Source organism: Melanotaenia boesemani, chromosome 2 (assembly GCF_017639745.1).
Source record: "Melanotaenia boesemani isolate fMelBoe1 chromosome 2, fMelBoe1.pri, whole genome shotgun sequence".
Lineage (NCBI taxonomy): Eukaryota > Metazoa > Chordata > Actinopteri > Atheriniformes > Melanotaeniidae > Melanotaenia > Melanotaenia boesemani.
Window position 1 is genome coordinate 18,979,851 of NC_055683.1, and position 14,836 is coordinate 18,994,686.

Sequence of the window (14,836 nt, forward strand, 5' to 3'; positions counted from 1 at the left end):
GACGTCAGCTGGCCGCACAGCACGTGCTTAGTAAACAAAGATTCAAAATGAAAGTATTTTGATTCGTTTCCACATCAACAGGAATCATATTTATGCTACTGTGTCTAAAAGACGATCAGAAACACTGTGTTGCAGCAAAGGGTTAGGAATCCGTTCTGTCTATAAATCTGGAGAGTACTTTAAAGGTGTAATGCCAGTTAAAGACATGCTACTGTGAGGATTTTTTTTGTCTTTATTTTGGAAACAGACATCCTCATTCAACAGATCAGAGAGTGAGACTGAGAATGAATAAGTGTTACAGGCAAAAAATGTGGAAACATTTGCATGATCATAATAGAATCAAATACTATAAAAGACATTACTTCATTATAGCTTATAAAAATGTTTTTTTTTGTAAACATGAATAAAAATCCTGACTGTCATGTGCATTTTTTTTTTATTTCTGGGCGTTTTCTATGTAAACCTTTTGTTTAAAAAAACAACAACAAAGAAACAAACAAGACATTCCTGATGTACTTTAGTAAAATTTACTTGCTTTCATGTAAAACTGTTGGACTGGATCCAGACACATTTATATATTCTATATTTCTCTCAATTATATGACTTCCATATAGGTCATTAACTGACACAACATGTCAACACATTACACATGAAAATAGAAATCCTTAAAATGGGAAAAGGTTAAACATTACCTCATTGATACTCTTGGAATCTTTCTGTAATCCTGAATACACCTGATTGTGAGTTATTACCATCCTCCTATTCAAGTTAAAAAGAAATCCACAATTTCCACTTCCACTTGTTGACAACAGCCTGTCTGACTTAAAGGGATATTTTGAAATTCCTTCTTGCTTTTCATCATTACATGCACAACGGCTACCTATTGTATCCTTCTTCTGATAAGCTGAGTCACAGTTATGCAGATCCAGTCTGATATATGGAAAACTTGGGAAAACAGCAAGATCATTGATATCTTTGGAAAAGTAATATCCAGCAAAAGAATAACATGGAATCATGTTTGAAGGACAAACTTTGAACAGAATCACCACCACCAGTCCAGCAGTATTTCACCTATACTCATATGATGAGTATAATCCTATAATGACATGCTCAGTATTTGCCTGAATATACAAAAAAAAAAAAAAAACTTTCAGAAAGCCTGGAAAACAACTGCTAAAGATCACTTGAAAAATATTGATGAGAAAATGAAATCTGGCTCCTCTGAAGTGAGGCGTGGTTTAGGACTTGTGCAGGTATTGTACATTTAACTACGCTGTTATTCATTTTCAGTTTAAATGTTAACTTTAAAACACAGTAATATGCAAATAGTACATTGTAAAAACATTTTACGTTGACTTGGAAGAGTTTGATTTAATACGGGTCAGAACCTCCTTTTGATTAACAGTTAAGTCTTTGGGTTATTTTGAATTAGAAACTCCGCCCACGTTAGAGAGAACATCTATATGTGCTTAGTTTTAGAGTTCTCCCTCAATGTGAGTAATTAAAGAACTTAACGCTGCCCATCAGTCAGCAGCTGAGCTGCAGATGTTGAAGGCCTTTTTAAATTCTCCGTCAAACAGCTTCTTTAGATGGTCGCCCACAGAAAGTAATTCAGGATCATCCTGCAAGAGATGATAGACTGTCAAGATATTACTTATTAAAAAAACAACTCCTAACTTCAGTTATTTTACACTTTGAGTACCACATATGAAAACTATTTAAAAACCCAACCATGCATGCTCCTTACCTGACTGTTTGTTGCACAGTTGGTGAAAATGAACCGGATGTCGGAGACAAACTGACCTACAGTCTGGTAATGATGCCCTTGGAGTTTGTCTGTTACACTGCCCAGCCAGCTGGGAGATGTCATAAAGCTAGGACGGTTTTCTGACTGTTAGCATCAAACACAAACAAAGTGCATTTATTTCAAGCCTGCTGATAATATTCCTCCTCCAGTAGAATTCATATTTAGCTGACTTAGTTTTCTTTTAATTAGAGAAGTAGCATTATTTATCACAAATGGACCAACATGAATAGAAAGAGACTTACATAAAACCTGGGGTATGTGGCAAATATTTGCTCCTCAGCAGTGCTGAACAGATACATGAGGAGATACTGGCATTCCTGTTGATATAAGACAAGACAGATGAAGGACAGCAGTGTGACAGAGAGACAGATGGACAAAGTGGGAAAGAGATAAATGCTAACCAGCATGTGTTGAGCTATTGAGAGGAACATGACAGCTTCTGTCTCCTGCTCATCCTTGTAGCGGTACGCTTGATTTTCTTTAAAAATACAGAATGTGCAGATCCATTGTCTGTTGTCCCTGTTCGTACCCATGAAACACACAGCAATCAATAAAGAACGTAGACCCCTCTCCATTTTTGTTTTGATTAGCTTTTCTAATGTGACTTATAACAATGAGGTGTGTAACATGACACATTATGTAACCATTAACATGCATTTATGATTTTTTTTAAGATAATAATAGTTTCTTATTTACACATTTATGTTTCAGGTGAGTTTAAACTATTTGTCTGAACAATCAGCAGCTGTGAACAAGCCACTGAGCTAGTAATCAAGATTAATTCTTTTACTCTTACTCCTGAACATACAGCCGGTCTGGTCTTGCCTTTCTGTGGGCGGTGCTCAGGAGATTCAAAACAAACATCACCAGCCACTATTACTATGATTAATGTAGTTAATAACATGTCTTGTATCACATAAAAAACAAGCAAACAAAATTTAATGGAAATGTGTGTAATCACAAACTGATTCAGACCAGATTTGCAAACTAGTGCCACCTCTGAAATAATCAGATGTTAAACTGAGACAGTTCCCCTTTTAATGGAAAATATTAGCTCATTCTGAATTTGATGGCAGGGAAAGACACATTGTCTGGCCTAAATTTGTTTATGATCTACTGGGAACAAAATATAGATTTCTGAGATTTGCAAATCATTATATTCTTTATTTTTTTTTATTTTTCTACATTTTAATAAAGTAAAAGATTAATTTCACAAAAAGCAGAGAAAGATTTTCAGATTTTGAGCTGTTAAGGAGTCATGCAGGAGAATGTATTTTGTGTTAATTGCAGAGTTAATAGAGTCCTACAGGTTTGAAAAGAAGTCTTAGTAATGTCCTGTTGCTGCAAATCTCACCTTAAAGTGCTGTCTTCTACGTAAGGCAGGTGGCAGCATGGATGGAAGGAGCATGGACAGCAATCACATACTACCAGCTCTCCCTCTTCTTCACTTTTACAAATGCAACACTCATCATCATTTTTCTGATTCGCCTGCAAAGGCAAACGTCACAAAACAGCAGCTCTGTTCATATACAGTCTAGCTTTTTATGAAAACTCAGGTTCAGATAAAAGCTCACTGTGAGCTCTTTGTACTATTTAAATATCATATTCAAGAGCTAATGCTCCACTTTTACTTCTAAAACAGAGACAAGTACAGGATGAAGATATGCTACCCGCATGAACCTGAGTGATCAAAGGCTTACCAGGTCTTCCTGGTCTGGTTTGCACAGACTGCAGTCGCACAGCGGGGAGTGGATCCGCAGGATGTTTGCCTGATAAAACAAAGATTAACAGTGTCTTCGTCTTTGTTTAATAATTTAGTACTTTGGGCTTAAAACACCCTGAAGCTCTCTCATGAACTCCCCATCTACATTCAGTTTTAGAGCCAAGACACAGTTTGATGAAACAGCATCATTCATGCTGTGGCTTTTCAGACCTGAGTGTACTTACTTGTTAATTCCTGTGTCTTAATTCATTAAAGTGACAAAGTCACAAAATAATTCAAAGCCAAACCCTATTTAGTATTAGTACTAGTTATAGTCCATTCTGTAGTGTGTTTATTTTTTCCAGGAATAACGCATTTCTATCAGTATCAAAGAAAAATGTATTTCAGTGTTATTTCAGCACCTCAGTTTAAAAAAAAGGGTAGTGTAACTAATTAGGTCACTGGAAACATGGTGTTGGGTTTAAAAAGAGCACTTCAGAGAGGCAGAGTCTCTCAGGAGTGAAGCCTGGTACAGTAATCTACAAAACATTGCATATATGAAATGTGGAGCATTTTTAGACTAGTATTCCTTAATGTAGACTTGCAAAGACTTTGTATATTCCACCATCTATGCAACATAATTTCCTCTAAAGCTTCCAAGAATCTGGAGACATCTCTGTGCGAGACAGCTGAAAATCAGCAGTGGTTGACCGTGATCTTTGGGCCCTCAGGCAGCATATCAGGCATGGAAATTACTGCGTGGGATTAGAAACAATCCCAGGATTGTAACAAATTGTAAACACTTAATGCATGTATTACAACAGCATGACCAGCTTTCCCTAGTTCTGATCATTTGGTGCAAAATATCTTGCAAAGAATCCTGCATCATACAATAATGGGACAGCATTCCTCTCCAGAGATCAAGCAACTGGTCTCCTCAGATCCCAGATGTTTACAGACACATGGCAAAGTCCCAACTTTTTTGAGACGTGTTGCACCTGATTTATTTTCTATGCTCTGTTGTCTGTCTTATGAGATTTGCAGACCATTGCTTGCTGCCTATATTCACATTTTTAGGAATTAGTCAAAAGGCTAATTTTCAACAGCTGCTTTTTAGCTAGATGTTAAAATAACATAAAAACAGGATAAACTGAGATAGTAAAAGAGAAATATGAACAAAATAGGTACAGATTTAGTGTAAAAAGCAAAAGCAACTGATATAAAACATGACTGAATCGACAGCACAAGCGGAAACAAAAATTCAACATGCATGACTGCAACCTGTGGAACTCTATTATTTCTAATGAAACAGAATGAAAATGAATAAAAATGAGAATTAAAGAATCAGTGGTTTGTGATGACAACACGTGTGTGTGTGTATGTGTGTGTGTGACCCTGCTCTGATCACTGTTACCTCTATAAGATTGCTGACTGGTTTTCCATCATGTATGATGTTTCTCCTCCAGGAAACATCTGGCTGACTTAATGCTGCTTTTAGGAACTCGACCGGGCTCATCCAGGCAGTCTCGGTACGAATGCTCTTTCCTTGTGTCCCTAGTGGGGGACACAAAATCAGAGAAAGACATTTCTCTAAATTCTACATGTCACACTGTTTACTTGAGTCACACATCTCTTATGAAAATCTGTTGCAGAGAATGAAACAGGATGTTTTTTCAGCGTGTGATATAGTTACCTGATGCAAATCGTTTTTGGTGCAAAGTCCCAGATAAAGCTCCGCATGTCACTTTGAACCGCTGGTTACCCTGTTGCTCTGTCTCCTCTTCCTCTGTGTGAGACAATAGATGTGTAAATACAATACAAAATCCTGGCCGTTGCATTATTATACCTTCTATAATTAGAATTATAAGAACTTCTGTCGTGAGCAGCGACTGTCACACCTGTGCTTTCTTCTTCTTTGCCTGACGAAGACTGGTCTTCCAGCTCTTCCAGGCTTCTTTCCTCTTCTTCATCTTCCTCTTCAGTAGACTCTAAATTGGAGAAATTTAGGAAATAAAATAAGCAGATAAGAAGATAACAACAAGCATGGAGATGTGAAAAATCAGAAAAAAAAAAAAAAATATATATATATAATGTCTGACTAATTAAACTTTGTTTATTCAGTTTTTGTCCATTGTTTTCTTGGCAACTGAAAAACAATGTAGGATGTAGGAAACTTTCAAAAATTGTACAAAAATCAATCAATCCTTAGAGGAAGTTTTGATTTTATCATCCAGTATAAAATAAAAAATATATTCTGTGTATTATCAACATATTAATATATAATAATATATTAATATTTCATTATTTTAATATTCTCAGATATAAGAATTTAAAACCCATTAAAGAAATGCAGATTCATATCTGAAAGAAAGAGTGATTGATTAAAATGATCTACTATGGCAGCTTGCCTTCTGGGACAACATTGGATGTTATTGTTTTAATATTTTATGATGTTCAACATGCACATCTGGAGCTGCAGTCTCTTTCCAAAGCAAGAAAGAAAGAAATATAAAAACTCAGTGTTTTGGACTAATATAACAAACCTGTGGTTGAACAGTTGGAGGAAGGAGGAGGTTGCTTGGTCTAACAGGCAAAAAAAGAAAGCATGAATTAAAACCAGAGCTAAACTAAACAATCTATATATATTTTCACCAGTTTGGCCTTACCTGTTTTCTTTTTCTTTTGTAGCATGCAGTTTTCAAGTGACCGTCCTTCAAGGAATTAAACAAACAAAATACATAACTTTGGGTGAACATGGTAAAGATAAACGTCAAGGTATTGCACATTTTCAAAAATCACTATTAACCAAACCTTGATAAGTTTCCCCAGGAGGGTGCCCTGACATCGAATGGACAACTTCCAGTTCCTGCAGCTCCCCTTCCCTCCAAGCCTCTCAAATTCAGCAGGAGTAAACCACTTTTTGTCAACCACAATGCATTTTTCTCCTAAAACAGAGGATGGAACCATCCAATACTTATTTTATACACACAAATAAAGAAAATAAAAGATAAATTATAAAGGGAAAGTTTCTCCTGTGAATCATGCATTTTTTTAAGTAAATTACACAGGGCATTACTGCTCTTTCTGTTTATTTATATAGTGAAGTATTTTGCTTCAGTAATTATGAATAAAGATCATTAACCCAGACTGCCAAGAAAATGCATAATTACACAGAAAATAGTTTACTTTTACATCAGTTTTTACTTTGCCTGTCTAACCTTTAGCCAGTCTGTCTCGTTGAAGTGTTCCCTTGGCATCTCCACATTTGACAGGTAGCTGGGACTTATAGAGGGGCCATGTCCAAATGTCACCTTTCTCTCCCTTCTTCAAAGGACTAGCTGGAAAAAAAAGGCCAAGTTCCAGTTTAAATGATTGAGAAACATTTTGCGCAATCAATTTCCGGTTTTTGTTTTCCAGCAAGAAACTAGACATTTATACCAAATAAACTGAAACAGAGACCGGTAACTGACAGTGTGACAGCACTTTGAAGCGGATAGACAAAGGTTGCAAAACAAGTAGCGATCTGGTTTAAGTAAAAGAACTGGGAACAGAAAAATCCAGAAAATGTCAAATGCACAAAAATATCCAGATGTATGAATGTTTCCTTAGTACATCCCAATAAACGTGAAACTGAACGCACGTGTTGGGAGTACACGACTCCTCTCTGTCCATGCCCCAATTTAAATATACAAATCATATTTAAATGAGCCCGTACCTGAGATTCCCCTCTCTTCACGGTCAGAAAATTACAAGAGAATGGGTGTGACGATGGGGAAAAAAACGACTTCGTGGAAAGCGAAGTGGAGGCATGAAAAAATGGATGGGCTCATAAAGATTTTACATTAGTTAATGAATGTTTGCACATAATTTCTGAGTTTGCATCTGTAAATCAAGTCTGTTACCCTGTAAAAACAATCTGCCTGAAAATTTCTTTGCAAATATGCAAGAAAAGGATTTGCATGGTAGTAAAAAAAAAAAATTGAACTTGTGGGGGGAAAAAAAGAAAAGTTTGTTTGTGAAAACCCTGTTCACAGATGCAAAGCACAAAACTGTGCGCGAGACTCTGAAGTTGCGCTTGCGAATTATGTCCATATCTTTGCACTTCTATCTCATTGGATGGTGACAAACTAAGCTATGTAATCAGAGAGCAGGTGGCTTCCCGCACCGCTGCAGAGTCTTGAAGGGGAGTAGAGTTTCAACATGGACAAAGGCAGAAGTATTTCTGTTACCCTGGAATCCAAGCACAGTTGAAATAGTTACTGCGGCGCATGGAGACCAGCTGGAGGAGAGCAACCGGGTGGTTGTGGTTTGCAGAGAGAAAGACAGTCCGAAGCACCTGCTGCTGAGTCTCAGACTGAATAATATGTTAAGAGTGCAATATCTGTCATTTCTGTTGTGTTGTGTGAGTGTCCCAGACAGAAGAATGGCGCCTCCTCTCCGCAGCAGGAGCAGAGTGGACACAACACACACAGTTCTGAGCAACATGTCTCCTGTATGTGTCCTTTAAGTTACTTTATAAGGTTCACTATGTGTGAGGGGTGTCTACATCGGCAGAGACATCGGCAGGGCGCTCCCAAATGGAAAAAAAAGAGAAATAAAGAAGCGAGGCAACAGTTTATCACCTTCATTTTGCAGCTCCACACTTGAACTGAATCATATAATTTTGTCTGATAATGTTACAGACTTAATCACATTCATTTTGTCTGATATTGTCGCACCTAGTTTAATTTAATAAACCACTCTGGCCGCACCAACACCCATCTTTAAAATTGATCTACTCATCTTTAAGAGCATACCGTAGTGCGGAAGAACGGGAAAGCTGTCTGTTCTCTGATTGGATAGTTTGATTTGTCACCATCCAATCAGATCGAAGTGCAAAGATATGGACAAAATTCGCAACCCTAATGCTTTGCATCTGTGAATAGGGTTTTCACAAAAGAACTTTTCTTAAAAAAGTTATTTTTACAACCATGCAAATCCATTTTTTGCACATTTGCAAAGAACTTTTCAGGCAGGTTGTTTTTACAGGGTCACAAGCTTGATTATGATTATGTGCAAACATTCATTTACAACTGTAAAATCTTTATGACTTAATATTGAGCCTATAAAAATGTGCTTTTTGACACACTTTCCTCTGGGATAAGCAGCAAATGCAAGAGGAGTGAGTGGGAGAGTGTGTGTGAGGCTGTCAATGCTGTGGGGTCAGAGAAGCGCACACAAGCAGAAGTTAAAAAGAAGCGGTCTGACATCACGGTGGATGTGAAGCAGAGGATGGCTGCCCACCACCAAAGTGTGTCTAAAATTGTTGGGAAATCATGTAACAAATGAAGTAACAAATCTGTCCTAAACACCCCCGGTTTGCAAAAGAAGCCCAGAAGAGAGAAATTCATGCAAGGCTAAAACTATGTATTTCACTTTTCCAGACACAATAAATGGGAATGACAACTAAAAACGACAGATTCTGAACCTTTGCTTATAAGCAGCAGGAAACAGCTGGCTGGAGAGTGAAATTTCTGGACATACAGTCATACCGACAACAGTAAAGCCCAAGGACAGCAGAAGACAAGAGACTTACAAAAAGATAATTTCTTGGACTTTCTCCTCTGACCTGGAGTAAGCTGGGCTGATGGACCAGGCTGCTCATCATCATCACTCCTGAGTTTCCTCTTTTTTTTCTCTGACTTGGCTTGTTTCTCCTTGTTCTCTGAAGGGCTCAGCCTTTCCTTTTTGTCTCGCTCTTCCTTTTCCACCCTCTCAGGCAGTGGTGTGTCAAACTGGAAAGACCCTGCCAATACATCACAATGAGGCATACAGAAATGAGCAAATGCAACACAAACAGAACTAAAAAATAAGTTATGTTAGATGCTATTGAACTAACTGAACCAGTGGGGGTGGGGGGTGACTCATTTGCTATTTAACTTAAGTCTGATTTATACTATTCTATTTGAAAAAAAATTGGATGCTTTATTTAACTTTTAGCTAGCAGTTAGCTAGCTAATGAGCTAACTTCCATTACTTTCTGTCGTTTAGAACTGTTTAGAACAATAGCAAGAGGAAAAGGATGTCCAGGTTATCTGAGGAACGAGGAGCAGTCAGCCAAATACCTTGAAGAACTGAGCTGAAAGGAACTGGTGCTATGTCACACCAAAACACTACTCAGTTACATAATACATCAGGGATGCTCAATATTGCATTTTAACCAATATCCAATATGGTTTTTTTTTCCAAAACAAAGTTCAACCAATTGCCAACGATATGATCTATTTTTGTTGGAATTGAGAAACTATTTAAATTGTTTTTGTGATGACCCACTTAAAAACAATAAGACTAATATACCCACTCTAAAACAGACTGGTAGTCAATGCAGAGAAGCTAAAATTGGTCGGTTATGGTCATATTTAGATTACTAAATTCTCTCAAGGAATGAGTGTGAATGGTTGGTTGTTTCTCTGTGTCAGCCCTGCAATGGACTAGCGACTAGTCAAAGGGTGTATCCTGCTTCTTGCCTTATAGCTGCTGGGATAGCCCTTCAGCACCCCTGTGACCCTGCATTGGAATAAATGGGCACAAACAATGGATGGATGGTTATGATTACATGTCCCAGCTAGTGTCCAGCAGCCACATTTTCAACAAGCTGCAGGTAAGACAGCAGAGACTAACTCAAACCAGAATAAAGATCGTTACAGAAGTCTTGACGAGTTGAAAGATGGATCACTTTGTCAAAAATCATAAAATGAGAGGAACTTTGAGAGGGTTCTAAGTTGAAAGCAGCTAGCTCTGACGACTGCATTAATTTGTTTTAAATGAAAAGCACAAACAACATTCCTACCTAGGTTTGTTCTGTTGTATGGGTCCAAGAAATAACTTTACATTTAAAACATACATATTCATTTTTATACGTTTTTTTTTTTTTTTAGTAAAAGTCACAAATTTAAAAGCAAGTCATTTTAAGGCATTTATCAGATAATACAGATGACATGATAAATAAAAAAAGTATTTTAATAAGTTTTCGCTGTATTGTGTGTACTTCAGGTGCCTAAAACCTCTGCCCATTATTCTATTAAATCATAGTGATCGCTTAGTCTTTCTTATCATGTTCTAATCCAACAAGAGGATTAGGACTTTTCATCTTTTATTTATACCTGAATGTGCAAATGAATATGAGTGCATGAAGCTGAGTTTGATAAATTTCAAGACAAAATTTAATTGTCTTTACTGTAATTTTATACACTAAAAAATAGAGAGTAGTATTACAGTCAGTATTATATTGATACCAATAAAATGTCTCACCATCCAAGAGGCTGTTGCGCATCATTTTCAGGGTGGGGTACTGGGTCAAGATAATGTCCTTAAAGACGCACTTCCAAAACACATCGATGTGCTGTGATTGCTCTCTTTCCAGCCAGTCCAGGATTTCATAAACAGCTTTCTTCATGTTTTCTTTACTCTTCATACGACTCACCTTCTGGACACACAAAAGCAGGAAAAAAATGAAACATGACCAACATTAGAACTGCTGGTGGTGGGTTGAATTATTGCAGCCGGTCAATTTACAATGTAAAATAGAGGGAAAAGAGCAACAGAAACAGCTCAAACATGGTCCTTTCTGTGTGGAGTCTGCATGTTCTCCCCCGTATGTGTGAATTCTTTCCAGGTATGTCGATTTCCTCCAACGGTCCAAAGACATGCATGTTAGGTTAACTGGTCATTCTAAATCAAGGCTACTCAATTCGGTCCTACAAGGGCTGCAGTCCTGCAACTTTTCGTTGTGTCTCTGCTCCAACATACCTGACTAAAATTAAATGGATCCAACAGCCTATGACGTTCTGCATAATGACTCATTAATTGGAGTCAGGTGTGTTGGAGCAGGAAGACATTGAAAACCTGCAGCATCCCTTATAGGACCGAATTGAGTAGAACTGCTCTAAATTCTCCCTATGAGTCAGTGTGAGTGGTTGTTTGTCTCTGTGTGTCGGCCCTGCCACAGACTGATGACCTGTCTATGGTGTACCCTGCTTCTTGCCTAGTAACTGCTGGGATGGGCTCCAGCTCCTCAGCGACCTTGAATTAGATTAAGCGGTATAGAAACTAGATGGATGGATGATATTAATTCATTGACCAGCAAAGCCCATTTTCAGCTAGAATAATACAACTATTTAATATTTTGACAATAAAAATGACCAGCTGTGTGTAATGTAAAATAGGTAGCAAACAAACAAATAATCTTCTAAAGTTTGTTATTTCAGCTCAGCCCATTAATATGTTTTCATTTCTTTGTTTTTAAATTTTTTTTTATTATTATTATTATTTAGAATTGTTACTAGTGTCCAGTTCACACTACACAGATTTAAATAAGATTTATTATGTCACAGACTCATTTTCAGAAGATACTCCAGATTGGGGGCAATCAAACTTTATGTGAACTTTTTGTAGGCTTGCCATCACATTGCAGACACTGCATGTCTAGCATGCTAAACATTTTTGGAGCAGTTGGTAAAGGAAATTTGTGACTACGCAACTAGGCAGAATTTGGTTGAACGCAGGCAAGAACCAACATGCCTCTTTAATGATTCCAGCATGCAAAATTATTACAGACTTTATAAAGAGAAAATGTTGTAAACATTTTTCTTCAACAACAAGGCTGGCAAAACCAGTTGATCCATCAGCGGCTAAGCGGCTTAGAGTGAGGAGTGAATCATCATCAACTGAAGGATAATAATGGAATAAATGCAAGTGCTCCCTGCTCATTTATTAATTCAACCACTTACAAACTCTTTGAGAGATATAACGATGTTGTTGTGATAGAATAACATAATTTTATGTAGTGATGTTGTTCTGATGTTGCTAATATGGTGACAAAGAAATGTAGCACTAATACTCTGTAATATACAAAGCTGTGGCGTCTCCTTGTCAAGCAACAAGCATCAAAATTGAAAGGAGAGAAAAATTGACCAGTTTGGCTTTTTGTCACCAGCTCACTCTTGAAATCAAAGTAGAATTAAAAACTCTTTCAGTCACATGTAAAGCTCTGAATCACCAAGCTCCATAGCATCTTAAAGATAAACTATGCAACTTTCCAACTTTAAAACTCCACGTTCTTCACTTGTTTGTATGTATGCTAATCTATGAAGCTGTAGCTGCCCAGTAGTGTCCCGAAGCTGAGAAACCGCACTTGACCACCTTTTTCTTACAGAGTGCTGTATGATGTTGCAGCAGAGTTTTTCTTTACTCACCGCGTCACACGCAAGCAAGTGGATATCAACCCACTGGCTGTTATGAACGTGCACAGTGGTTAGATGGTTAGTTACAGGTTTCTCAAGTTCTGTCTTTCATTCTCAGTTCTAACTTAAAACAACTGAACTGAAATGAACTTTGAACTTGTTAAGAATTGAAATGGTGAACTATAAATGTGAACTATTCATTTTAAACTGAATGAACTGAACTTTGAACTAGTTCATTAGAAGCATGAACTCACACAACAGTGGAGGTTTTATGACAGATATTATCACCGGATGACTGGTGAGATGATGCTGTCTGAATTCTCCATTATGATATACAACATGGGGAGATGATGCAAAACAAACTAGAGAAGTAAATTACATGCTGCATTTACTGACCCTTGGACATCTGATGTTTACCCAAGTGAAGGTCAGTTAACATTACATGTATTAACATTGTAATATTTGTATTTGTAGCTTATGTAAGCATTGGCTTGCATGACCTACTTCTATCGTAGAATACACAGTATAAAAGCTGCTTTGTTCAGTGTGAGGAGCTGCCTCACATTACCGCCCTCACATCGGCATTCTGTAATCAAATAGGCTCGCGTGCGCGGGAAAGGGTGCGACGACACGGCATCTTACCTTGTATCTGTCCTCTGTGATCAGGTTGTAATCCTTGAGCTGGCTGAGGAAGGTGCGAGGGTTCTCCATGCAGGACATCTCGGTTTTATGACAGTGGAAAAACTGGAGCAGTTCCTCGGGCTCTAGGAAATCCAGCGGATCCATCTCTGGACTGCGGTGCGCAGATTCCTCAAATGCTTTATTTTGCTGAAGTACCAGCTTGAAACAGATCAAAGATAAAGGTACTTTATACTGACATTTACAAACTGCCTATAAGCCCCCCCACGCTGCTATTTCACCGTGCATCAATCCCCAAACTCCCTATTCACTCATAAAAATCCTCTTGTTTTGTGCAACTGCCCGGAAATATTGTCGCTCTGGGGTGACGTTTGGAAAGTGAAACTTTTTGTGGCCTGCCCACAACTGCAAAAACCACACAAAGCGCTAAAGCAAAACTAAAGCTTTATTTTGCTGAGATGGTTTGGGAGCAGAGATTTAATTATCATAAAAATATTTCTTTTAAAAAAGAAACGTTTCTAGAGGACTGAGTTTAAATTAGGTCTATGATTCATGATATTTCACACAGTTTGTACTTTTATAGACAGTCTATTAGAGTGTTGCAGAAAATGTGACTGGGGCTTGATTTTCTTCTTTTTTTCTTTAATGTTCACTACTGTATAAGACATATCGATAAGTTATATACAGCGGATACAACATAGAAATATAAAGTATGTACATGCTGTCCTGGACAGATTTTTCACATTTTATTTTGCACTTTAGTTGAATTTCATGTGTTGGAAGAAAAAAAAAAGGCAAAAATTTGTATCTGAGCTTAAACTTGACTTTGGTAAAATTGTGATGGCCAGACTGTTGGGTGACAGCATCTCCTCAACTCAAAGTATTAAAGTACTCATTTGAAGTATATCAGATGAACAATTGATGAGAAAAGAGAAGAAAAGAAAGTTACAGCATACAGAGATACTTTCTTCTAAAATGCCACTATATTTTAGAATTTTAATACTTTTTTACCCTATATTTATTGACATCTGCAGGTACCACTCATCATGACATAACTATAAAAATACACTTATTATTTTATAGCAAATGCGTCACCTGGCTGCATCTAAAATAACTCAAATCATGTCTACCTCACCCAGCCACATTATTCAATATTGCTGGCTTTTTAATGTACCATTGCTGACACCCTTTTGGTGTGGGCATATGTTGTTTTTTTGCTTATTATGTATAATCTTTACTATACAAAGTCTTTAAAATTGGAATCTTACTCGTAAGAAAGACATTTTAAATTGTAGAGTCACCCCTATTACCTGAAAAATTCCAAATACTCCATCCATGAAACTTAATGGTGCTTCTGTATGATTATAGAAGATGTTGCATAACTTCTGTAGGTTTGTTGTGGAGAGTGCATTTTAGCTTTTTTCATCATTCATTGATGCCACAGCACCAGAGTTGGTGACTCAAAGA

The 14,836-nt window shown here is 37.3% G+C and overlaps 1 protein-coding gene across 1 annotated transcript; it reads right to left on the reverse strand.

Moving 5' to 3' along the window:
• Positions 1 to 138: 138 nt before the first annotated feature.
• Positions 139 to 13,776, reverse strand: LOC121629919 (nuclear body protein SP140-like). Its single transcript, XM_041969846.1, has 16 exons — positions 13,373 to 13,776; positions 10,800 to 10,974; positions 9,085 to 9,294; positions 6,728 to 6,847; positions 6,321 to 6,454; positions 6,176 to 6,220; positions 6,053 to 6,092; positions 5,408 to 5,497; positions 5,203 to 5,295; positions 4,924 to 5,063; positions 3,508 to 3,576; positions 3,162 to 3,295; positions 2,209 to 2,326; positions 2,050 to 2,124; positions 1,748 to 1,891; positions 139 to 1,622 (listed from the first exon to the last, which is right to left on the reverse strand). Exons 1-16 carry the CDS (start codon positions 13,514 to 13,516, stop codon positions 1,524 to 1,526), a joined length of 1,830 nt encoding a protein of 609 aa, XP_041825780.1. The 5' UTR covers positions 13,517 to 13,776; the 3' UTR covers positions 139 to 1,523.
• Positions 13,777 to 14,836: the final 1,060 nt, after the last annotated feature.

Coding starts and splice junctions, on each gene's coding strand:
- LOC121629919 (XM_041969846.1), bottom strand. CDS start 13,516: ATGGATCCGCTGGATTTCCTAGAGCCCGAGGAACTGCTCCAGTTTTTC. Junction 2,125..2,208: donor CAATAGCTCAACACATGCTG/GTTAGCATTTAT, acceptor TTATATCAACAG/GAATGCCAGTATCTCCTCAT. Junction 1,623..1,747: donor ACTGTGCAACAAACAGTCAG/GTAAGGAGCATG, acceptor CATCTCTTGCAG/GATGATCCTGAATTACTTTC.